The sequence below is a fragment of the Mustela putorius genome, unplaced genomic scaffold (genome assembly GCF_011764305.1).
Source record: "Mustela putorius furo isolate JIRA1106 unplaced genomic scaffold, ASM1176430v1.1 tig00537227_pilon_pilon_pilon, whole genome shotgun sequence".
Classification (NCBI taxonomy): domain Eukaryota; kingdom Metazoa; phylum Chordata; class Mammalia; order Carnivora; family Mustelidae; genus Mustela; species Mustela putorius.
The window spans coordinates 35,041,348-35,068,166 of record NW_025422368.1 but is presented as its reverse complement, the minus strand read 5'-3'; the positions used below and the strand labels follow the sequence as shown (position 1 = coordinate 35,068,166).

At 45.2% G+C, this 26,819-nt stretch overlaps 1 protein-coding gene across 1 annotated transcript; it reads right to left on the bottom strand.

Moving 5' to 3' along the window:
• Nucleotides 1–321: 321 nt before the first annotated feature.
• Nucleotides 322–25,895, bottom strand: HEBP1 (heme binding protein 1). Its single transcript, XM_004755805.3, has 4 exons — nucleotides 25,688–25,895; nucleotides 16,659–16,797; nucleotides 14,713–14,893; nucleotides 322–910 (listed from the first exon to the last, which is right to left on the bottom strand). Exons 1-4 carry the CDS (start codon nucleotides 25,763–25,765, stop codon nucleotides 739–741), a joined length of 570 nt encoding a protein of 189 aa, XP_004755862.2. The 5' UTR covers nucleotides 25,766–25,895; the 3' UTR covers nucleotides 322–738.
• Between the last annotated feature and the right edge of the window lie 924 nt (nucleotides 25,896–26,819).

Sequence of the window (26,819 nt, the reverse complement as noted above, 5' to 3'; positions counted from 1 at the left end):
GAATGTGATGATTTTTTCCCCCCTTGGTTTACTTTTGTCCCTCCTGGAAGCCTTCATGGGCCACAGCCGCAAAGAGGATCCTCAACTTCTAATCATAGAATCCCTATGACACGGTCGTGGTAAACGTCTATGATGTTGGGACGGTCTAGCATCTGGGACATATCTCCCCAGCCCGGGGTCTTTGGCTTTGTAATTATGAAGGATTTTGGAACTAAATATGGGATTCCTGTCCCAGTAAACATCATCATTAGTACTCATAACGTATTATTTATAAGACTGTGCAGTCTCGGAAATAACTATACTCTGGATTTGTCTCAGCTGTTTAAGTCAAAGATCTTTATTTTCAGGCCTCTTTCAGACAAAGGTCTTGCAAGAATCAGAAATGACAGATGGTGCACAAATCACATTTTCTCCTCCACCACAAAAGGACAGGTTCAATAATTTTTTGTGATCTGTTTTGAGTGACCCAGATAGCTGGGAAAACATTGCTGGATTTTTTTTTTTTTCCTGATCTACCACAGAACTTTCAAACGTTGCTGCCTATTTTGGCTGTCTTAGTTCCTACCAGGAGAGAAAGAGCATAGACAGAATAGGCGTATTTCATAAAATTGGCAGTACACAGCTTTGAAGGGATGTCGGCGAAGCTGGAGACACAGTTGGCAGCTGTGTCCCCTCCTTCCCCCCTTGGGAAGTGGACCCAGAAGCACACGGCTGGGAAGTTGTAAGGCGGCGAGCTCCTCATGCTTTCACCAGCCAGACCTCATTGCGACGTCCATAGGGCTTCATGGGAGGGTCATACCCAGTGCAGAAGTAGACGTCACTGCGGCAGGTGGCCGTGCCCTCCAAGGCTGTACGCAGCTGGGTGGCATGAGCTACGTAGTCGGCCTCCTTCGCGTAACCACCAAACTGCCTAAGGTAGAAGCGAAAGAGGGGCTGATTAGGAGAAGACATGATCCCCAAGGGGGCGGGGGGAGTCTTTCTTATTTTTTATTATTTATCATTTTCTAAAGATTTTATTTATTTATTTATTTATTTATTTATTTATTTATTTATTTATTTGTAAATGGTGCAGGCAGAGGGAGAGGGAGAAGCAGGCTCCTCACTGAGTGGGGACCCTGACATGGGGCTCAATCCTAGGACCCCAGGATCATGACCTGAGCCGAAAGCAGACGCTTAACTGACTAAGCCAACTGGGTGACTTTTTTTTTTTTTTTTCTAAATTTTATTGAGAGCAGGGCATCTTACAAAAAAAAAAAGAAGTCACTTGGCAATCTCACTATGACAAGCATGCTAGAGCAGGGGCTGCCACTCCCTGAGGGTGGATTTGATCCCTCCAAGCCTCAGAACCTCACTTATGCACCTGGGATAGGCTGTGTTTTCCCTCCAGGGTCGTTTTGAGCTTTAAATACAATAGTGAATGTGAACAGAGTCAGAAACACAGCAGTGAAGTACTAAGCATGAGCTTGCCTTTCCTTCCGAAATGTCCCTGAGGGATGGTAGGCTGACCTTCCCCTAGGCCATGGCTTCACCTTTCTCTCTAGCTCCCTCTTGCCTTGGCAGCCCTCCTCCAGGCCTCTCTGTTTCCAGCTGGGGAAGGAGGAAGATGCAGGAGCATTAGGTAGGATAGAGCTGTAGCTAACGCTTCTCCCCCAGCAGATCCTTTCTGATGAGTGAACACATCACAGCGGTGACAAGTAGCAGCTTTTTTAAAAAACAGAGCGACCTAAGGGCCCCAAGGAAGTCTTGGGAGGCCCCGTGGCAAGCTTGAAGCATGCCCCAAATAAAGAAATCACTTCTAATAAATCCCTTTTCCTGTTCAAATCATGAAAGCTTTCTTTTTCTAGTAAGGAAAAAGACTCCTAAATCAGGCTTCTCTCTTAATGGCAGAAGGTGGGTTCAGAGAAGGAATAAAGCTTGCCTTTTCGAGATGATTATTCCCTCCTTACGTCATCTGCCTACGCTCCAAAATTCATCCTGTGGCCTGCCCTAAATATACCAGTCTAAATCTGGGTTGCACTAAAATCTTTATTAGAGTCAAATATGTCCCCATTTCTAATGAGCTTTATGACTCAAAAGTCTGAATCTGCACCAGGCCAAGATTAGGCCAAATGCATTATTTTTGGTGGGGTTCTCTGAGTCACGCTTTGCTCTTTTATAAGTGGTTAGTCATGCTCGACAAGCATTCCGCATGTTGATTATAGGGTTATTGATGTAAAAACACCCAGGATTTCATCTTTAAGGGATTGGTTCTTCCAACGTCTAGACAGTTGCTAACAGTACACAGACAGAGACGAGACCACTTTGGAATAGAGGAGGCTTGGTTCAAGTATATAGAAGAGAGATCATAAGGCAGATGAGGAAAACTGAACTCCAGCTTCACTGAGGCTCAAATGAGAGGAAAGTGGATTAGTAGACCCAGGGTGAACATTAAGGGAAGACTGTTCTGGCAGTAAAAGTCTGCAAGACTATGGGATTACTTTGAAAGAATGTCTATAGGTTGAGAACCACTTGCCTGAGATGAATCAGATGCTGAAGGTAGAAGCGGGTGTTGAGTGTCCCCTGTACCCCGCATTCAGGCTGTGACACTCAGTTCTTTTCCTTGAAAATGAGCCATGTTGGCTCTTTAGGCTACTGGGTTTTAGAAATGTCCGAAGGAAGAGGGGTCCTCAACTCATCAGTTGGTGACAAAAGGGCTACCTCAGTCCTACCTCGGCCCCTCTCTTGTTCATGGTCTTGAGCAAGGCTTTAACTTCTCTAACCTTCAGGTCCTTCATGTGCTAAATAGGGCTAACCAATCCGTCTTAAAAGGTTGCTGTGAAGACGGAGGGACACAAGATGGAGGCTGCTGTGCGCAGTGCTGGCTCATAGTAGGCCCATGACAAACAGGAGCTATTTACTGTCACTTTGCAATTGCTCAGGACAGCCATCCGGTTCCCTGCCTCCAGGGGGAGGGACACGATGGGAATCTCAAGTAGTATCAGGAACCCAGGAAAAGAGTCTAGGAATGACCAGCTGGCTCGATGAACTATCTCACCTTCTCCCCTGGGCCTTCTCTCAAAACCCTAATCTTTAACCCCACTCCCTATTCCCATTCTTTTCCCCTTTTCTCTTTCTTTTCTTTCTCACTCTCTTCCCCCTCCTCCCTCTTCTTCCTTCCTTCCTTCCTTCCTTTCTTCCTCAGCACTTATGACCATCTAACATACTGTGTCCATTGTTTATGGTCTGAGTTTTCCGGTAGAGTATAGGCCCCATGAAGGCAGGGATCTTTATCACTTTCTGTGCACTGGTGTAGCCAGAGTACCTAAAAGGTGCCTGACACATGTTTGATCCCTTGGCCAAGTCAACAATTCTGGGGTAAACAGTAAAAGTCTTCAGGTCTTCAGGTTGATAGACCTCAAGATGATCGCACTTAAGACTGTTTGCCTCCACATTCACTCACTCATATAATGAAATCTGAAGCACACACTAAGGGTGGGAATTCAAACGGGAAACTGGATTGACTGGAGCCATTCAAGGGCCTTGAATGCTGTGCTGACGACTTTGAAAAGGTGGGCTTATGAAGGCTTTGAAAGTAAGGGGCTGACATGATCAGGTTTGTTTTGGAGAAATCCCTCTGGCGGCAGTGGAGGGAAAGAGCTGGAATTGTTGGAGGCCAGGAATGACCATGTGTGAGATGACAAAGGCCTCTGAATAAAGGCAAACTTGACAGGTGACTAGAGGTGAGGGGAGGCGGGGAGAGCAGGAAGTTGAGGATTCTCCAGGGTTTCCAGGGCAGTCTCTGGATAGAAGCTGCTGCTAGGGATGCTAGGGTGAAGAAAAGGAGGGGTGACTGATAATATGGTTTGGGGGCCATGTTGATATGAAGGTATGTCTGTGAAATACATTCATGCAACAGCTGTTGTGTACCCAAGTGTGTGTCAGGCACTGCAAATCTCCTCAGAAGACCTGGCAAAGAACTAGAGCCAGAGATTCTGAGTTGGGAAGAGGTGAACCTGGTGACAGATGCTGGGAGTCCTCAGTGAGTAGGTACTGCCTATCATCACGGGAAGGAAGGAGACAAGGCCTAGATGGTGAGCAGACATAGAGGGTCAGCGGGCTGCTCTTGGGCATCCTGGTCCCCAGGTGGTGGGCGGAAGAAGTGGCTTGGCAGGGGCCCCTGAAGAAGGAGCTGTCTGAGAAAAACACAGAGACCCAGCAAGTGATATGGAGAATGTCATCATCTGGGGATTCATAAATTCACTTAAAAATGCTCCCCAAACCAAACAAAAGCAATTTGAAAATATTTATTCCCAGGCCTCCAGAAATGCCGATAATGAGGATAAAAATTTCCCTCTGGGGCGCCTGGTGGCTCAGTGGGCGAGGCCTCTGCCTTTGGCTCAGGTCACAATCTCAGGATCCTGGGATCGAGCCCCGCATTGGGCACTCTGCTCAGTGGGGAGCCTGCTTCCCCCTCTCTCTCTGCCTGCCTCTCTGCCTACTTGTGATCTCTCTCTCTGTCAAATAAATAAATACAATATTAAAAAAAAAATTTCCCTCTTGCTTCATCATGGAAACTTCTACTAGAAAACAAGCAGAGTGAATGGGCCAGGAAACAGCAGACACGTGTGTCCTCCTCACGGCCAGTCTAACCAACACTCCCTCACCCAAGCACAAGAATGCACAAACGAGCCAGAAAACCAAACTGCACCAGGTACGTGGCCCGACAGAGGCCCAGTGCTAGCTCTTTGGCTCGTTCGGGGAGAAGCCACCCCGCTCCTCCCTGCCTCAGCTTCTAAGCAAGCCCAACACGGAGGGGAGCACAGTGCCCACAGCTCCCCGCGTTCATAAACGTGTTTGCGTGTGACTTCAAGAATTCTCATAAAGCCCTTTGAGCTCCTCAAAGGACATAAACATGAAGTCTACACATTATTTTTGTAAGCCTATTAACTAGTCTCTGTCTCCATCTTCAAAGAAGCTCTCCTCCAGGGCACTGTATTTTATCTCCCCCTACGTCAGAGTTCAGTATTTGGAACAAAGATTTTTGGTTACCATGGGAACCGAGGAAAGACACTCCCCCCACCCCATTCCAGAAACACAAAAGGAGCTGACTACAAAGGTCTGGAAGAGGTTTGTGGGGTGGGGATGAGGCAGGCATCAATGAGGCAGGGGGAAAGATGGAGGCTTTGGTCCCAGGGGGGCTAGAAATCACAATGGTTGAGGCATGCATTGGGGTAGATGGAAAAATGGATGGTCTGAGACTTTAACAATCAACAAGTCAACACAGATTTGGGGAGAGTCTATGCACGGAGCTCTGTGCTAGGCAAAGGAAGCGTAAGACGAGGAGCTGACAATCTCACGTCAACGGGTAAGAAGCTTCACCCCATGAGGCATTTCATTCAGTCGGACTGAACCATGCTTACTGACTCAAGCAAGACGAGGCTCAAAACACAAGTTGGATACCACAGAGCTATAAAGATGATGAAGACGTCTTTCTACCCTTGTGAGGTCTAACTGCAGTGGGCAGGCCAGCGACACACATAAAGATTATATGGGACAGAAGGAAGCACTAGAAGGAAGGCAGAAGGTACAGATGGAATGCTCTGGGGGGTGGGGAATAGGCAGTGATTTGTTCTGACTTAGAACATGAAGGGAAGGTGTTATGGAAGACCTGATAATAAGCCGTTGTTTATTGAGCATCTCTTCTTGATGTCAGCGAGGAACAATATGACAAAAATGCCTGGCCTCAAGCAGCTTCCACTCAGCAGAAGCTGGAGAAGGGCTGTAGGAGGAGCTGGGCGAGCGGAAGTGGGTACTGCATCGGGACGTGTTGCGGGGGGGCATGCCTGAGATCAGGTGGACACGGAGTGGGGGTGTGTTGTGGATCAGATGCCATGACAAAGCGTTTTTACTAGGCTTCACTGCCTGGCTAGACATCTGGGGACCCAGCCCAAAGTTTACCCATCCCCCATCTCATTTAATTACCAGCTTGGGCTTTGGTTCCAACCCTAACGAGTGCCCGAGCAGAGGTGAGAGGTGGGGGTAGGTAGTGGGATGGTCCCATGCTTGAGGGCTGGCGGTGATGAAAGGACACCTTAGAAGGGGCAGAGGTGGAAGAACTAGGAAAAATCAGGAGGACAGAGCAATAGTTGAGGCAGGAGATGCCAAAGACCGAGGCAGGGAGGGAAGGCGCAGCTAGGAGGTGACTAGGACTTGGCCAACAGGTGATGTGGCAGGTGAAGGAGTCAGGATGCCATTTGATTGGGATGAGTAGGAGGATGGACGGGGACCTTTTGTAAGACGGAACACAGGGCATCAGGTCTGGGGAGGAGATCTGAGCTTCATTTTTGACTTATTGATTTGGGAGACCTTGGGGAGGTTTAGGTGGAGATGCCTCCAGAGGGTGGAAGGGAGGCCGGTGCTTGGGAAGCATGGCAGCAGCAGCCGTGGGGACTCGGGCTCATCCCCCCAGAAATGGGGACTGAAGCCACTTCCAAGGACCCGTTTGTAAAGGACCGGTGGGATACCTGACCCGTTGTAGGGGGAAATGGTGATTTAACTAGGTTTTAGATTCAGAATCTTGTCACTGGCAGGGCTCTTAGAAGTGAGGTGGCTTCAGTGTCAGAGGTACTCGACAGACATGTGCAAAATGGGACACACTTGCCGCCGAGCACACGCATTACTCAGTGTAACTGCTGCACATCTGTGCAGATGATGTTTTAATTCCTCCGGCCAAGACTTCCTCGCCCTGTGTCCTGTCCATCCTACTGGTAGAAACTTTATGCCGGAAGGCTTTTCAGTAAGAAATATGCTTCCTTATAATTTCCACCCACAAAGACCACTTCTCATCTCTGAAATAGCTTAGGCCTGGGACGCCTGGGTGGCTCGTCAGTTAAGCCTCTGCCTTCAGCTCAAGTCATGATCCGAGGGTCCTGGGACTGAGTCCCACATCGGGCTCCCTGCTCAACGGGGAGCCTGCTTCTCCCTCTGCCTGCTGCTCCCTCTGCTTGTGTTCTCATTCACTTGCTCTCTGACAAATATATAAATAAAATCTTTTAAAAAATTAATAACACAGGCCTGAAATATCAGAGACATTTGTTTCTCATCTATTTTCCCCACTAGGAAAAACTAGTTTTTCCTGCTTCAAAGAGTGGACAGGTCGTTTGTTCCCTGCTTTATTTTGAGCACTGACAAAATTCTTGGCACAGAACAAGGGAATAATGAATACATGGTTTTTTGACTGAATGAATACATGTGTAAATGGCCTCATCTTGGTCATCATGTTGAGTCTGATGAATGTTAAGGCATTCGAGGGAGATGAAGAGATGGTCAGGTTGGAGATGTACTGATGGAAGGGTGACAGTTGAAGATATGGGAAGGGACCAAGATCTTTAGGGAGACGAGGGAAAAAAAGAAAAGAAAGGAAAGGAAAAGAAAAGTACAGGGAAGGCAAGGACCAAGACTTTCACTTGCTTATTATTCCTCAGCTTTTAACTGAGCACTTACTAGAGGACAGCCTAAGGCCCTACCCTCAAGAATATTCTAGTGAGGGAGATGACAATAAATGCATGAACAAATAGGTATATAATGCAGATGAGAATAAGTGAAGAGAAGAAAAACCAAGTGGGGTAAGAGGACAGAAAAAGAAGGGGTGCTACTTTTGATAGAATGGTCAGGTGAGGGGCGCCTCGGTGGCTCAGTGGGTTAAAGCCTCTGCCTTTGGCTCAGGTCATGATCTCAGGGTCCTGGGATCCAGCCCTGCATTGTGCTCTCTGCTCAGCAGGGAGCCTGCTTCCTTCTCCCTCCCCTCCCTCATCTCTGCCTACTTGTGATCTCTGTCAAATACATAAATAAAAATCTTAAAAAAAAAAAAAAAGGAATGGTTGGGTGAGGCTGCTTGAAATCAAAATGACAGAGTTTAGGCATTGAGTAGAACAAGGAGGCAAAACTGTATTATGTCTCCCATGGCCAGAGCCTCCTGTGATTACAGGTAGGCGCTGGAATTATCTAGGAACGTGACTAACACTGGTCTACAGCTCTCCTGAGCGGTAATATGGAACACCCTAGAGGCTTAGCAGTTCTTTCCGAAGTTCTTGTTCTCCAGGTTGAGCTTCCCAAGCGGCCAGTGGCCTCAGTAGGGCCTGGTCCTTTAGCGAGGAAAACAACAGCAGCATCCCTGGGCGCCCTGTGGCTGACAAAGTTGTATCACACGCACACTTTGTTGGACCCTAACAACAGTGTGTCATACATTCTATTTTATAGATGAGAAAACTGAAGCTCAGACAGCCCAGCTGTAAAACTCATAATTATTAGAGTTGTGGTTTGAACTGAAGTGTATCTGTAGTTGCTTGACTTTTTGTTGTTAATTCTAGTAAAACTTGATCTGATTCTTGGAGAGCAATGAAGTCAAGAACAGGAAAATGGGCTAACACTGACCTAGGGTCTACCTAACATCCAGCATCTTGGAGGTATCTACGGATACCATGTTTCCTCCTCATGACAACCCTGGGCATTAGGTACACTTTTCCCACCTTGTACTTGGGGAAATTGAGATCGTTCGGTGACACACCAAAGGTCCCATGGCCATCGAGTAGGAGAACTAGGATCAGATCAGAGGTCACCCCGACAATGACTCCTGGTTTCCAGCTCTTTCCTTTATGCCCAGACATTTCACTAAAACCATCACCTTCTCCTGCCACAGGTCTCTGTCGAACCCAGCACTGCACTGTGGAAAGGAGGCTGAGTTGTAACCCAAGTGGCCTTCAGGGCCGTGAACACAGAGGGAGCTGGAATGTGGCCACTCATACAAGTGTGAGGATACCTGTATTGCCTCTTGTGACCACTAAGGAGATTCTGATAGTGTTAGTCCTTCCTAGCCTTCTATCCATTGACTGGTAATACATACCGCTAAAAAACGCATAATCCCTTTTGAACATCCCTTCATGATGTCCTACGAAAGGAAGCCTGAATTAAGGGGGCAAGGCTTTCATTTTAGAATTAATTTTGCCATCTAATGCCCTTACGTGTATTTGAAATAGTACTTTTGCCTTCTGCCACTTCACTCTGCCTTCCAGGTTAAGGTACTCTTAAAGCACATTTGGCTGTGCAGTGACACCAAGTGGCTAGTTGAGGAATAACATGCTGATTTAAGACCCTGGGTTAGGTTTTTTAAAAAAAAAAACAAAAACAAAACAAAACAAAAAATTCACAGAGCCATGCCAGACACCCTATTTATCACATTCAGCTGCTTAGGTTTCAGAGAATTAATAGGAAACTTTCACAGACTGGACTTTAATAATACCTTTTAAAAAGATACCCTGTCCCTTCGTAAGGAACCAGGTTTCCTTGGAGAAATGTCAAACTCCAGCTCTAGGGCAAGAAATGCCTAGATGTGTTTGAAACATCTAGTCACACCAGAAAGCAAGGAAGCTACCCTAGAGTACTAGAGTCTTGTCAAAAGGACCAGGCCAAATATGGGACAACAGTAAGAACAGCTGCCAGGAACGAAAATACATCAATTGTGTTTAAATTAGTATGTTTATACTGAACCTCAAAAAACAGAGACCAATGCCGCCTTGCCCATGGAGGATGTTCAGGAATGAAATCAATCTTCTGAAAACAGGCAAGGAGAAGGCAACGTGCTAAAGAGAAGGTATCTTGCCTTTTTATCTGTGCCTCCATCTCAGAGAAGTCAAATAGCAGAAAAGAGGAGGTTTCTTTTTATCAAAGGACACCAGCTAAAAAGTGAAGGAAAAATAGAGGACACTGTCATTTTATAAACTTGAACGAAGCCAGGCATCTAGGTAAGGGTGATCTGCAGTCGCGGGTGTTGCAAAAACAGAAGTATGTGAATGTGATGAACTCCCCGGTGGCGTCTACAGCACTACCTATGAAACATGCTCGCCAAAGGTGCTGGCCTGAATCCGTCCGTGCCTCTGGTTCTAACTGCTAACTCACAGGCAATGCCGGAGGCAGAGGAACATGTTGAAATACCACGGAAAGGCAGTCTGCAAAATTCAGACTATGGGAAACAAAAGGACACATGATCCATAAGCAGCCATGAAAAATGGAAAGGTATAGTAATGAGAAAAACCACAGATTAGTAAAAGCTTAAAAGGTGTACTGACCAGGGATGCCTGGGTGGCTCAGTCAGTGAAGCATCTGCCTTTGGCTCAAGTCATGATCTCAGGGTCCTGGGATCAAGCCCCGAGAAGGATTTTATTTGGATCCAGGTTCAAACAAACTTTAAAAACAAATGATCCGATAGTGGGGGAAATCTGAACGCTGGACATTTTCTATTATCATGGCACTAATGACATGCTGTTTAAATTTTAGGAGTAATAAGACATTATGATTGTATTTTTAAAAAGTCTTTAGTAGTCACACTGAAGTATTTATGGGTGAAATTAATAAAATGTCTGGAATTTGCTTCAAAAAGACCCATCAGAGGGGTGACAGTTGTGAGGGTACACATGACACAGGTCTGACCTTGAGTTAATTATCATTGAAGGTGAATGATGGGTTCCATCATCTTATTCTGGTTTGTTTTTTTTTAATTTTTTTTTTATTTTCCAGAGACAGAGAGAGAGAGCACAAGCAGGGGAAGCAACAGGCAGAGGGGGAAGGGAGAAGCAGGCTCCCTGCTGGGCAAGGAGCCTGATATGAGCCCGATATGAGCCCGACATGATCCCAGGACCCTGGAATCATGACCTGAACTGAATGCAGATGCTTAACCGATTGAGCCACCTGGGTGTCCATTATCTTACTCTATCTTTTCATACGTTTGGAAATTTCCATACTAAAAAGTTAAGGACAAAAGAAAACCATCGGACCAGCCACCTTGAAGGTTTATGGAACTGATTTAATCACGTCAACCTCATTCCTTATGAAATCAAAAGGGCAAAGGGAAAAAATAATTAACTACTGAAACCTACCATAGCTCATACACATTAAGTCATTTGTAAAAACAGGAGCATCTTAGTGAGTACTGAAAGATACTCTTTAGTAGAGGTCCTCTGAGGGAGGTTGTTATGGGCACTTAACAGATGGAGAAACTGTCTTAGAGAGGCTGAGTGGGATTCAAACTAAAATAGACTTGTTCATTAGAGTACACCAGCCTGCTCCCAAGACACGTGGGGAAGAGACAGAGAAGAGGGAGCAGGAATGAGGGTGAGACATTGGAGACACAGCACCCAAGATTTAAGGAGACCCTCACTCTCAGGGCCAATCCTGTACTTAGACCACTGTGAAAGTGGGCGCCTCCTTAAGTTGTGTACCACAGCCACCTCACTTCCCCACTCTAGTCTCTGTCCTTGGGAAAGATACTCCTTACCCCAAGTTTGCTTTTCCTGCTGCCTCTGTGGCGAAGGCAGGAAGGTCTGAATGATGACTGGAGAAGAGGCCCGGCTGCAGTACACGCACTGTCCTCTAGGGGGCACGACTACGGCCTACCACTGCCAGACCAGCCGAGCTCCAGTTCCCAGCGTCAGTGTTAGCTCCAGAGAAAGCTATGCCTTCAGGTAGCAGTGTTGGAGCCAGGCAGCCCAATAAATAAGTTCAGAAGCCCTGGGGAGTGGACAAAACCTGTCCAGGACAAGATTATCTGTGTATTTATTTTCCCTCCGGTGGTTCTAGAGTAGAAGCAAATCCACACCTATAGTTAATGCTGGTAAAGCTCCTGGCCTGTGACTGCACACGGTTTTGTGCCTGTCATACAGGAGGATTTTAACAAGTGGCGGAGGCCACTGATTCTCTACAAGAGACTCAGTTTCTGAAGGGGGGTTGGGGCCCAAAGAATAAAGACATGCAACCACCTGCACCTGTTATGCTCTATAGTCAAAAAGAACATGACCCCGAATGAGGCTCTGGAAACAGGACGAGAACACTCCAAGGACCATGGACAATGAACAATGGAGGGGGTGGCCATCCAGTTCTAGCAAATACTCCCTGCCTTTCTGGCATTCAAGGGGTAAAAAGGACAGCTCCCAAGTCCGATACATTTATGTATTTGTGACCCCAAACAACAGCTTGACTTAGCTATTCCCTGAGTCTCCCAGAACCTTACTGTGGCTAATGTAGGTGTTTAGCCTAAACTGTGGGGATACTCCAACCAGGCCAATTTGGCAAATGGCAAAGTATTTAGTCAGACATAATGCAAATGTTTGTGTGCCATAAGCTGAAGAAAATGAAATGAGAAATTATCAGGACTCCGTATTTAACTTAATTCATCAATAATATAAAGAAATTAAGAAAACAATACTATTTGAATCAAAAAGAATAAAACACCTAGGAATAAATTTAACCAAGGAGATAAAAAGATATGTATACTGAAAACTGTAAGACATTAATGAAGAAAATTGAAGAAGACACAAATAAATGAAAAGAGATTCCATGCTCATGGATTGGAAGAATTAATGTTGTTAAGATGCACATACTACTGAAAGCAACCTATGGATTCAATACAATCTCCATCAAGATTCCAAGGGAATTTTTCACAGAAATAGAAAACTAACCCTAACATTTATATGGAACTACAAAAGACCCCAAATAGGGGTGCCTGGTTGACTCAGTGGGTTAAAGCCTCTGCCTTTGGCTCAGGTCATGATCCCAGGGTCCTGGGATTGAGCCCCTCCTCGGGCTCTCTGCTCAGCAGGGAGCCTGCTTCCCTTCCTCTCTCTCTACCTGCCTCACTGCCTACTTGTGATCTGTCTGTCAAATAAATAAATAAATAAATAATCTTGGGAAAAAAATAAAAAAAAAGACCCCAAATAGCCAATGCAACCTGGAGGAAAAAAAAAAAAAGAATAAAGCTGAAGCACATTTCCTGATTTCAAATTATATTACAAAGTTATTGTAATCGAAACAGTATGGCACTGGCATAAAAAGATATATAGATCAGTGAAACAGAATAGAGAGCTTAGAAACAAACTCATCTATGGTCAACCAACTTACAGCAAAGAAGTCAAGTACAGTTTCTTCAATAAACATTGTCTGGAAAATTGGATAGCAATAGGCAAAAAATTGAAACTGGACTTCTATCCTACATCACACACAAAAAAACAATGCAAAATAGAAGAAAGACTTGAACATAAGACCTGAAACCGTAACATTCCTTGAAGAAAACATAAGGAGTAAACTCCTTGGCATCAGTCTTAGCAACAATTTTTGGTATTTGGCAATAAAAGCAAAAATAAACAAATGCAACTACATCAAACTGAAAAGCTTCTGTATAGCAAAGGAAGCTATCCACATAACGGAAAGGCAACCTACTCAATGAGAGAAAATATTTGCAAGTCATATATCTGACAAGGAGTTAAAAGCCAAAATAGATAAAGAACTCCTATAACTCAACAGCACAAAAGCCACGCATTCTGATTAAAAAATGGGCAGGGGATCTGAACAGACATTTTTCTGAAGAAGACATACACATGGCCAGTAGGTACACGGAAAGGTGCTCAACATCCCCCACCATTAGTGAAATACAAATCGAAGCCCTAATGAGATATTACTTCATACCTATTAGAATGGCTGGTATCAAAAAGACAAGAAAAATGTATTAGCAAGGCTATGGAGAAAAAGGAACTGTCATTACTGTTGTCATGGGAATTGGTGCCGCCACTGTGGAAGACAATATGGAGGTTCTTCAAAAAATTAAAAGTAGAACTATCCTCAGATTCAGCAATTCCACTTCTGGATAGATAGCTAAAGGAATTGAAATCACTGTCTTTTTTTTCTTTTTTTAATTTTTTTTTTTAAAGAGATGAAATCCCTATCTTGAAGAGCTATCTGCACTGCCAGGTTCACTGCCCCATTATTATAATAGCCAAGATACGGAAACAAGCTAAGGGTCCATCAGGAAATGAAGGGATAAAAATGTATGTCTATACACAAAGCAGTATTATTCAGCCATAAAGAAAGAAACTCTGCCATTTGTGACAATGTGGATGACCTTAAGGACATTATGCTAAGTGATAATAATTTGGACAGAGAAAGAAAAATGCTGTATGATCTCACTTATATGTACAATTAAAAAAAAAAATAACAACAACAACTGAGCTCATCGAGACAGAGAAGAGACTGTTGGTTGCCAGAGACGGGATGTGGGAGGGGAGTGGGAGAAGAGGGTGAAGGTGGCCCAAAGGTACAGATTTCCAGCCATAAGAGAAACTAGTCCTGGGAATGTGATACAAAGCAAGGTGACGATAGTTAACAATCCTGTCATGTATATTTGAAAGTTATTAAGAAAGCAGATGTGTGGGGATGCCTGGATGGCTAAGTTGGTTAAGTGGCTGCCTTCGGCTCAGGTCATGATCCCAGCGTCCTGGGATCGAGTCCCACATCGGGCTCCTTGCTTGGCAGGGAGCCTGCTTCTCCCTCTGCCTCTGCCTGCCACTCTGTCTGCCTGTGCTTGCTCTCGCTTCTCTCTCTATGACAAATAAATAAATAAAATCTTTAAAAAAAAAAAAAAGAAAGCAGATGTGTGAAGTTCTCATCTCAAGAAAAAGAAATTATGATGGATGTTAAATAAACTTATGGTAGTGAACATTTCATAATATTTCTGTATATCGAAGCATTATATGTTGGACACCTGAAGTCAATACAATGTTATAGGCTAATTATATCTCAATAAAACTGGAATAAAATATAAATGTAATGCAAATGCTCATTGCAGATGATCAAGGAGTGGTTATGGAGATCAGATGTTACCCTCGGATGACTAGAGAATCATTTCCTTACAGGGAATAGACGGTGATGCTTTCCCTCTCCTCGATCTTAATGCTGTCATCGGTGGGAACTGGCGGGTTGCTCTGAAACTGGTTTGGAATCCGGAACCAGACTTTTAATTTCTTCTGGAGGGAGCCATCATCACCAGGAAACACAGCAAAGGAAATAGGAACTGTCATCCCCATTCCGATTCCTGAAAACATAAAACCCCACAGAGTGAGGGCTTGCTACAGACAGAACTTGCTCAGGACCATGGAAGATCAGCTAATCTCATTCTTCCTCCAAGACAGTATATTTGGTTCTTGAAATTAATAACAAACCTTCCAGGTGTTAAAACTATATAGTAAGATATATACAAAACAGCTCTTATTTGTATATACTGGAAATAGGAATGTAGTGATTCAACTCGTTTGGAAAAAATTATTTGGTAATACATATCAAGACTGTCAATTTATCAGTATCTAATTGCCTTCTGTTTAAATGTGAATTTTAAGGAAGTAATCCAAAATATCTTAAAGGCTGTAGGTAATAGGATATTCATTACCACAGAATTTATAATTGTCAGAGACTGGGAGCCATGTAAATGTTCAAAACAGGAATATGTCTAAATTACAGGTACACAATGCAATATAATGTAGCTGTCAACAACCACACTTAAGAAGATTGCTTAACACTAGTGGAAAATAGCTATAACTATAAATACCGGAAGGATACACAATTGCACAAACACTATGATTACATTTTAAAGGCTTATTAAAAAGCCCTAAAGAAATACATTCAGAAGGCAACAATGATTGCAATAAAAAAGATGGATTGGGGTACTGTTTTGTTATTTTCAAGATATTCTTTAATGTTTAATCACATAAAATATTTTTTAAAGATTTTATTTATTTGGGAGGGGAGGGACAGAAGGAGAGAGAGAGAGAGGGAGGGAGAGGGAGAGAGAATCCCAAGCAGATTCTGTGTTGCACATGGAGCCCAACATGGGACTTGATCTCACCACCCTGAGATCATGAACTGAGCTGAAGCCAATGGTTGGATGCTCAACCAACTGAGCCACCCAGGCGCCCCAAATTTTATCATTTTTATACAAATATTCTTCTAAAAAACATTACAACAACATTAAGAAGGAAAAGATTTCTTCTTGACCTCCTACTGGTTGACTTATTGTCCAAAGCCTGATTACTTTGGTGTTACTAAATGCTACTGAGGTTAATACCAGTTTCTGACTTTCTAAATTATCAGCCTGAGAAATATCCTAAAAATTAAACATCACCTTTCTTTCTTCTTTTGCCTTGCTTTTGACCCATTTGGGGTTCGCACTGATTCTAAAGAGCAGTCCAAATGAGAGAGCTTTAGAGTTAAGCTCATATTTAAATATGGATTCCACGCTGACAGGTACACTGAAACTTCGGGCCCATTGTTTTAAAAATAGGGGCACGGCCAGCACAGACTGACATGTCTAAGACTGGGACAGCCTAAAAACTCCCAGCCCCTTCATTTGCCAGAACAGAGCTGAGGACCTGGCATACTCACCACTCACTGAGCCTCAGAGCCCCGTGGATTCTGAGCGACACAGGGACTCTCAGGACACAGGCTGAGCGACACAGCCTCTCAAGTCTGAGGCTGGCCTGGCTCTGTGACTTGGCTTTCCTCACTCAGTAAACCAGTCCAAAGATATACAAGCACTGCAGGGTTGATACCCCAAGTGCATGTTCATGCCTGGGAGAGAAGCATGCCAGGTGATATGGAGCAGGGAGACCACACATCGAGGGGTAGGCCGGATGGGGTCAGTGTGGTCCCCTTAGAGCATTCTTGTGCACAGAGCCCAAGTTCATGTGCTACTGAAGCAGGTGGTGACAGGTGCCCTGTGGCCCCTCCCTGTATTTTCCCCTGATGACATGAGACCTAGCAAGCTTCCCTCTGAGCCCAGAACCACATCGTTCAGGGATACTCACCCTTGTCATTGGTGCCTCCCACGTACTTCATGACTTTGGGCATTGCTTCCCGGAGACCCTCATCCACAGGCTTGTCTGTCACTTCCACTGTGGCAAACCGCCCCCCTTCACAGGTCCTTTCCTCATAGGAGACGTCTTCCTAGAGATAGAATTTACATACTTAAAAGAATTAAAATGGCAGCTGGTGATTACTCTAGAAGCGGTGATGGTCCAGTTATAAGAACGGCTAAAGAACTTTTCATAATGAACCTGGGCATGGTGACAGGGTAGAAGAGACAGTTAGGAATATGAAGGGCCATGAGAAGATTCTGGGATTTCTTACAAATGTAGAGTCAGCAGAAAAAACTTCAAATTATCAATACTCTCAGAGAGATAAGAGAAGATATTGCATCCAAAGCCACTCAGAACATCACCAGAATGCTATAAAAATAGGATGTTCAGAGATCACAGAGCTCTTAGAAATTAAAAATGTAACAGAAATGAAAAATTCAGGGGAGAAGTCAGAAGATAAAGCTGAAGGAAATCTTTCAGAATGTCAAGTAAAGAGGCAAAGACATAGAAAACAGAAGAGAATTGGAAATCAGAGAATCAAGCCAGGAGATCCAACATCTGAATGACAGGACCGTCAGGAAAAAGAGATGAAAATTGGAAAAGAAGAAAGATCTGTGGGAGGCCACCGCACAGTTGGAGTCGAGGATCAAACCAGGCCCTGACTTGTGTCTCCTTCAAAGTCCGGACACCTCGACAAGGTTAAGGATGGGAAAGTTGAGTGCACTGAGAAAAGGGTCTGTGCTATGTGTCGTGCACTTGCCTACGTGACATCCCACACACTCTCCCTACAGTAGGGAACAATGTGGCCAGGGTCCTGAGTTCTTAGTTAGTCCTTGTTCTGTACCTCCCATAACCCACTCCCTGGTTGATTGTCTTGCTAATGGCTTTAGCTGAAACTACCTGGCCTCACGAGGTTTGCTTGTAGTAAATGTAAACTTGTTATAGAAACTTGTGGTCATCTGACTATGTACTGATGTAATGCTCCTTTTATTCTGGTCTGCTTTATAAATGATTGTAAGATGTGGAATAAAATTGGCACTGTTGGACATCATCTTCAGTGTCCCTCTCGCCCCCATCTCTTTGTCTCTTAATATCTTTTCACCATCCTCTTAGCCCTCATGGTTTTCCTGGTCGATTCGTCGCCCTGTCCGTGACAGAGATCCAGCAACAATGTCACAAACTCGAAGGCCCCAGGATCCGCCTCATTCTAGAAGCAGGGCTGCAGGTCAAGAAGAATCAGAGTCGCTCAGAGAGGGAGACAAACCATTAAGAGACTCTTACTCAAGGAAATGAACTCGGGTTCCTGGAGGGGAGGTTGGTGGGCAGATGGGGTAACTGGGGGATGGGCATTAAGGAGGGCACGTGATGTAATGAGCACTGGGTGTTATACACAACTGAGGAATCACTAAACTCTACCTCTGAAACCAATAATATACTATATGTTAATTATATAAAATAATATACTATGTGTATATAAAATAATATAGTATATGTTAATAAATTAATTCATTTAGTTAAAAAATAAAAATAAAAGCTTCCATGGCAATTTTCACCAAATTAAAAAAAAAAAAGAAGAAGAATCAGAGTCATTCTCTTCACTTGTACTATTCCCAGACACGACTCCTCATTCCAACTCATCTCACTAAATCATACGCCCCTGAATGCTCAGCTTCACTGCCAATCCCCCCAAAGCCAGGGAGGACCCCCGCTCCTCATGACTACTCTCCACATGAGTCTCTGTCCTAAGGTCATTATCCTTTGCCTTATGGACGCTTGTGGCCCTCCTCCATCCCCTCTCCTCTTCCTTGTCCTTTGATATCTCATATGATGTAATTTTGTATTCCTTGAACATACGCTATAAGACAGTGTTTTTCAAACTTGGAAAAGAATCACGATTCAAAACAAGAAATGTATTTTTACCCCATGCCCTTATCAAGAACACACACGTGATTGAAACAGGGTTTCACAAAATGATACTTCACCCTTATGGAGGAGGGTGAATATACCAGCCTTTTCTTTCTTTCCTGTTGACTTTTACTCTACTCAAGTGAATTTTATTCTATTCCACCAAAAGAAGAAAGACATACTCTATATTGATTTTGCTGTCTGGTAATGGAACACTGTGCAGTTTGAAAAATGTGCTCTAAAGTCTTTGTGGACAAGAACTATGTGGACTATGTGGACCAGAACAATGCCATAGAGCATCGTAAATTAGATGCTCAACGGGTGTTTGGTCATGGATTAAGGAGCTGCCTCTCTTACTCATGATTGTGAAAAATAAGCAGAAGACGTGGCTGCCCCGGCTGGGCAAAGGGGCCTTCCTGGGACATCCTAGACTGAAAGTCTTCAACTCCCAAGCGGACAGAATGACTCTTTGGAGGTGGGTAGGACTGTGGGGCTAAGAGGTCTGTATTGTCTGAAAAAGTACACTTACATTCTAATTTTATGTTTAGAATGGGAAAAAAAAATTTTCTTTGTGATGCAAAATTAAAGAAGAATAGTGAGAAAGGGACCCAGGAAATCTGAAAGGTTTCTGAATGCCAGTTTCATCAACTTCCCTTCACATGGGGTAGGGGAAATTGCACCAGACTAAGAATCAAGAGGCTCCAAATCAAATCTACTGTGTCATTCGGGGGATGGCTATGAGGTCCTCCCCTTGGAAAGTGTTGCATTTCCAAAGGGCCTTCAGTAGCAAGCCGTGCTGTATAAACCTGGGGTATTTTGCTCTTTCTGGCTCTGTCACAGCAGAGACTAGACTCAGCCTTCATTTGAGGTCCTTTTGAGTCTTGCCACTCGTGTTTAAAATTCCAGAAACGCTACTCTGTGAATCACAGAATTGCAGCCTGAAAGCCGTTTTAAAGTTCGTCCAATCAAACTAATTTCCCAAAGAAGAAACGAAGCACCAGAGGGACTGAGTTCCCCAGGAACACACAGCTACTAAGTGGTGACACTGGCACCAGAGTTCCAATCTCCAAACCCTAGTCTAATGTTAACTGCCGGGCTCGGTACTGTATGGGGGATGATGGGAATGCTTTTAAGCATTTTCCTTTAGCTACTGAGTTAGTTCTTCCTGTTGGACATTTGGATGTCTGTGTCCAGCTCCGAACAGGGGCAGCTAAAGTCATTGGATGCAGCTTCTTCTCTCACAAACTGATGACAAGCTCTCACTGGAGAAAAGACCTGGCTGGCTCTTTCCTTCATTCTTTCTTTCCTTCTCTTATTAATCCAACCAACGACAGTGGAGCTTCTCCTATGTGCTGAGCACTGTGCCCTGTGCTAAGATACAGCAGTGATAAATGATACAGTTTCTGACATTGGGAGGGGGGTGGTCTGGTCTAATAGAAAAACCAGGTTATAATCCGATGATATATTTAAGAGGAGAGGCAGGGCAGCGTGGGAACACAGAACAGGACTACTTTGGTTATTCTGGGGGGCAAGGTGTGTATTGATGTGCTCGGCTAGGTCCAGGCTGACCTACGAACTTTGAGGTTCTTAAAGATAAAAATATTGAGAAATATTACTGAAGACCTCTGCCAGGTGCTATGGATTTGGAGATTAAGACGATATGGGCAGTCTAGATGATTATGAAATTATCATACGATGTAGCAAATGTTCTGAAAGTTTGGGGAGGGAAATTTCAGGTATCAGGCACCACAGGTAGAAAAGAGCAGAGGGGAAGAACACAGCTGGTTCGCTGGGGCTGGAGCAAATGCTGTCAAGCAGGACACAGTGAGAGAGGGGGTTGCAGATTTTGGCTGGGCCAGACCCCTGGAGGACTCCTAGGCTGCCATAGGGAGGATTCTGTGAGCTTCGTTCCAGTGACGGTGAGCTGAGTACAAGTCAGTTTCATCTACCCCAAATTCGTTCAATTGACTTTGTGATCCAAATGTGGGATTTTGAGTGGGAGGGGTCCTTGCACAGAAAGGAATTCTGGAGATCCTATAGGTGATCTGTGCTCTCAGACTCTTCTCCAGGCAGAAGGTCCATGGCAAGAAAAGAAAGGCTGCCAAGGAAAGAATCCAGTTTGATTCGGAGAGCCAAGGCCCCCATGATAATTCTACCAGTCCTTTTTTTTTTTTTTTTTAAGATTTTATTGATTTATTAGAGAGAAAGCAAGCAAGAGGGAGAACGACAGAAAGCCTGAGCTGGGGGTTGGGACAGAAAAAGAGGGAGAAGCGGATTTCCTCCTGAGCAAGGGACTTGATCCCGGGACCCTGGGACCATGACCTGAGCTGAAGGCAGACACTTAACTGAGTCACCCAGGCACCCCGTAAATCTACCAATCTTTAAGGCTCACCTCCACCATCTCTTCCTGAGTGATCCGTCCTTCTTATGAACTCCAAAGGCTGAGAACACTAGGGCTAGAAGGGCCCTTTCATATCTATCAGTTCATTTGCCTCCCAGGACAGATAGACAAACTCTCCATTGCACAGCTGGACATGTGGGTGTGGAGCTCAGTAGGAGACTGACATGGGGGATAAATTTGGAAGTCATCAGCAAAAGGGGAAACTGAAGCTGTGAATGAAATTGAAATTGCTGGGGAATACACACAGAGCATTCTGCATCACTTAATCATGTTAATGAATGCCCTACCTAAAAGCCCTCATTCACCAAGTTTTTAGCCTCTCCTATATGGTCCAGGTACCAGCTAGCTTCTACCTACCTTGCCAGCCACACCCAGAGCACTTCCTCACTGGCCTTCTGCTATTTCCTTCAATGCCATGGTCATGCCTGCCCCAGAGCCTCTGCACCTGCCCCTTCTGCCTGGAGTACCTCTTTCCTATCCTCTTTCCTGCCTGATGGACCCCTACTTATCCCCAAAGTCCCAACCTCAAAGTCACTTCCTCAAAGAGGATCCTCATTTAAAACAAGTTCCCATGATATTTTTTATAGACCCCGGACTTTCACAACACTAGAGTTATTGTAATTATAACTGAATAATAATGCGTTTAACCTCCATCTGTAACCATAAGCCCCATGTGGTCAGGGGCTATCTGTGTTTACCACTGTATGTCTTAGCGTCTAGTACCATGTCTTGCATATAGTAGGTAATAGGAGTATTTGTGGGAAAGGAGGCTGTGGCATAAAACCTGGTTTTACTCGAAGGATAAGGAATAGAATAGACATAGCTGGGTAGACAGATGAGCAGTTAGTCTAATTATACCTATGCGGGAGAAAAGCAAACTCACAATGTCTTAAGGTGGTACTACAGAAGGTCCCACCCGATTGGATAGCATCTATGTCCATAAACTCATTTGAACCACTGGATCACTGTGAAGATTTAGGTTGGAGAGAGGGACATTGCAAAACTACCCAGTTCTCCAGGGAGAATTTAAATAGAGTTCTATTTCTGCAGAAAATAAAGCACCTAAGTTAACACAACTAACACATTCGATTCTTCCAATTTAGTGTGTTTAGTGTGTGTCCTTGTCATATGGAACATAATAACAGCCCACCTCTGTCCCAGATTCTGCTAACTTATGCTCCCAATCAGACATGGATTTGGCCCAAGGCCGCAAACACCAGTTTCAACATTCCCCAGGAACCCTGGTCAAATTCAAATCCCAGACTGAGATCTTGAAACAATGCCTCTTGCTATGGAATTTGCCAGGTCCTCTGCGAGGTCAATTTTTTTTCTAGCCACCTGCTGGGGTGGGTATAACATGTTGATTCTCGAAGCCAGCTTTCTCATCATAAAACAGTAATTTCTCATCATAAGAAAAAATAATATAGTCCACCTAACTCGGGACTTTCTATGGGTCAGGTATTGTTTTAAATACTTTGCATGAATTTGTTCCTGCAATCCCTGTAAAGAAGTGAGTGTTTTTATCTTTATTTTCAGGTGAAACTGGAGCACAAGGGGTTAAGTAACATGACTGAGTTACAGTGGGCAAGTGGTAGAGCCAGGATTCAAACCCCTGGGTGGTCGGGTCCTAACCAATGTGCACAGGCTGGGAAAATTAAGATGTCAGTTATTAATATCAGTCCTGCGCTGCGGATCCACAAGACCCACCTAATTCAATACAGTGTGAGCAGTGTGCCCACCTCCTTCCTGAAGCAATGTGGAAGGCACCTGATAAGCTCCGCAGCAGCCCGGATCTCTCCATCACAATCAGTCCTGAACATATGGTGAGCCCGAACCTGAGCTACGCAGGGTCCACTGTCTGCCATCTATTGGCCCAAGAAAATGGGCAACAATTCCTGACCCAGACACTACCCGGGGCAAGAGAGATAATTCCAGGGAGAGTCTGTCTTCAAAGTATTAATCCTCTGAATTTGTATATTTTTTAGTATCTCTGTATATTTATATACATATATTTATGAGTATCTTTGAATAGTTACATAATTGTCACAAAGGCACTGTCATTCTCATAGCTGAGAGATTTCAGGGTTCACAGTGCTTAGGAGGTTAAGTAACTTACCCGAAATTACCTGTGAAACTAAGCGGAAGCCAATGGTTACCATACCCTACCAAGTACTAGGTATTTTGCTGAACAACTTATAGCTGGTTATCTCATTGAAATTCCCAAACATTCTTATAAGATACAAATTGTTATTTCCTCTTGTGATCGGTTTCAGAGAAGTTAAGCAAGTTGCCTTTGACCACACAGCTAGGAAGAGCAGAGCTGAGTTCTGTCTGACTGAATGGTATTACCACATTTGTAGGGTGTATGAGTTTACAAAGCATTTTCATGTTTTTTAAAAAAATGTAATATTTATAGTTGGTCTGGGAGTAGATGGAAGAGGTATTTTTATACCCATTCTACACCTGCAGAAACCAAGAATATTCAGGTTAAGTGATCTGCATCAGCCTGGTAGCAATATCCCATACGGTACCATGTTCCCATCAAAGGTTGAGGGAAGATGCTTATCAGAGAACTGTTGCCTGAGCTCAGAGGCCAGGGTTACTTGGAAGAAGCTAGAACCACGGTGGCCTGTCTAGAAAGAGCTGGAGCTGCGGAGAAACTCTTGGTGCCAGAGACCTGATAGTTCAGAGAAAGAAAGGGAGAAACACCTTCTTTCTTTCCTTCCACCCTTATATCTCCCACCAGTGCCTCCCCCTGGGTGAACCTCACGGCGAGTTATCTGACACTGGAGCCTGGGAAGTAGGCAACTGGAATCAGCCCTCACTCCAGACTGAGACACGACCCCCATTCCAGACTCGGGACTGAGACCCAGGGAATGGGCAGGGGAGGCATCTGAGGACAGACAGGGGTACAGCAGCCCAGACCCTGTACTGGCAATTGTCTGTTACCCCAAAAAGACCAAGAGAGCTCGATTCCACTACAGAAGGGAGAACTCTCTGGGAGGTGTTGGTAAGCGTTGGGGCCAAAAAGCATCCTAGACATTCCTGGGCTGAGTCCACAGATGAGCACACACACCTCACACAGGCAGGGTCTCACCACAGACAGTTTCTGTGGCCTGCAGTTTATGAACATTGGTAGGCAAACAGGTAAAACTGACATTATTTCCCCACTCGAAACCACAGACTCATTCCTCAAATTCCCTATTCCTTCCTCCCTTCCCTACTTGTTTTTCTTCATAGCCTTGATTGGCAGCTGATAACGACCTTTTGACCTGTTTACTTTGCATTACCCACTAAAATGTAAGCTCCACGAGGATGGGGGTCTTGTTGGTTTTATTCATTGCTTTATCCCCACTGCCTGTAAAAGTGATGTACATAGATGGTACTCAACAAATTTTAGTTACTTATTGAAAACATTAATTGTAACTTAGAAGAGTTCACATGAAGAATCTGGATTTCTGGTTTTCCTTAAAAATCTGGCAATTCTGGTTTATATCCCTGCATAGCAACATGGCTGCTCTTTGTAGAGGGGACCCTGAATTCTTCCTTGGATTTGCCTCAGTCCCCACCTTGCCTTAGAGTCTAACACAGGCAGCTTCACTCATTTCCATAGCCTGCCTGGATGCTTATAGGCATCTGAATGTCACCCCTGATCTGGGCTCAACTTGGTCAATCTAAGTGCAGCAGAGGGAACTCAGAGACAGATGAAGTGACAGGGCTCTGGTTATAGCTGCGTGAAGAACTCAGACTATAGTCTGGTTGAAGGCTTTTGTGTGACCATCAACACGCTCAGTACCAGAACTGGGGCCTCAGACAACACAGTCCTTTAACATAGGAGGTGCTGAGCGGGGAGCTGAGTATACACAAGGCACAAAGTACCTGTTTGCAAGGAGACTGTAATCTAGCTGCGGACTCTTCGTTTTCAGGGGGCAATCCAATTTGCTTGTGTTAGCACTGCTGTCAATTTGTGGGGGAGACTGCAGTCAAGCCCTTTTCACCCATCCTGTATCCAAGGACCCAACTCTGGGAGTTCCATGGGCCAGCATACCTTGTTACCGCTCTGGGCCTTTGCGCATGCTCTCTGTCTCTGCTTTTCTGCGCTCTCCTAACCTACCAGAAACCCAGGTGAAGACACTTCCTCCGGGAAGTCCCCCTCATCAGCCCCTGGCAGAATGGATCGGGTCCTTCCCCTGTGCTCCCTCCCGTGCACGTTTACTTCGGTGGAGCACAGATCCTGCTCCTTTATACTCATGTCCTCCAGGAGTTGGGAATTTCTTGAGGACAAGCACGTTTTCGATCTTTTTGCACCCGCAGGCCTCTCAGCAAACAAACGATCAGAATGCTTAGGGTGTTTACATGAATTAATGCAATCAACAGGCGCTGTTCCGTCGCCGCGCCTAGACTCCTCTCTTAAAGCGATCTCTCCTCTTTGTCACCCCTCCTCCCAGCAGAGCCCTCAGCCTGCTGCTCTGTACTTCCCTTTCACTTCCTCCTTCCCAGTTCGCGTGCTGGGCACTGGAAGGCAGTGCCCCTCCCCCGGCAGAAGCCAAAACGCACATTCTGGGGCAGACCGCTTGCCCCACATGCCCGTCAGAACCCACTCCAGCCCCGGTTAGGGTGCGGTGGGCGGGCGCAGCCCCGCTTCAGGTGCTCGGCAGCCCAGCGGGCCTACCTTAGCCCCTTTGCTCAGGACTGCCAAAGGCCACGTCTCTACGCTCCCGAACAGCGAGTTCTTGATCATGCCCAGCATGGTGTGGCTGCCGCGCTCCGGGGGTACCTGCGGACTCAGGCCTCCAAGGGCGGCTGGGGCTAGCGTGCCTGGTGGGCTGGCGGCAACTCGGACTCCGCCCCGCGGAGAGGCGCTAGGAGGCCGACGCGGCGGGACGGGGCGGGGCGGCGGAGAGGCCCCGCCCCCGCCGGCCCCGCCTCCTCTACGGCGTCTGCAGGCCAGGGCTTGGACACAGATTCTGCCTATGGGATTTAGGCAGTAGTGATGGAAAACTTTCTACTTCCCAGCCCCGACTTTCCCCCACCCGCATCCACCCCGGCTTCACCTCTCAGGTACCTGGGCACCAGACTTCCAAGCCTCTGGATTCCTCTGGAGCTTTTTCTGCCCTCCACCCTAAGGCTCTACATCCCGCGTACTGCATAGACAAGGTTCATAGGATCTGTGGGCCCCGTCCTAGAGACACCTGATTGCTGCATCTCCAGCGACACTTCCTGGGTTGTCTCCCACTCCACCCCATTACCTCTCATCAAGACGACTGAAAAGCCATCTTAACTAGTTTTCTCCTTACCACTTCCTTTCCTCTAATTGGTTTTAATCACAAATTCCACGTTAATTTCCCACAGCATGGCTTGGCTCATTGTGTCCTTCCAATCAAAACCTTCTAACCAATTTCATTAGCATTTGTTGAGTGCCTGTTTCCCAACAAGTATTTTGCAGATATCATCTCTACTCCTCACACCACTGAACATTACATATTTTATAGCCTTTTTACAAAGGAGGAACCTGATACTCAGAATATAAGTGAGCGACTGATATAAGTGACTTTCTTAGGATCAAAAACCAATATGCGGCTTAGCCAGGATTTGAATACTGAAGGTGGTGTCCAGGTCCATATCCGTACCCATACTTTATGGAGCTCCTGGGTGGCTCCTTCTGTGCACTCAATTTCAGCTCAGGTCCTGATCTCATTGCTGGTGAGATTGAGCCCTGCAGGAATGCTCCCAGCTCAGTGCGGAGTCCTCTTGAAGATTCTTTCCCTCAGCTCCTCCCCAACTTGTACCTGTGCTCTTTCTCT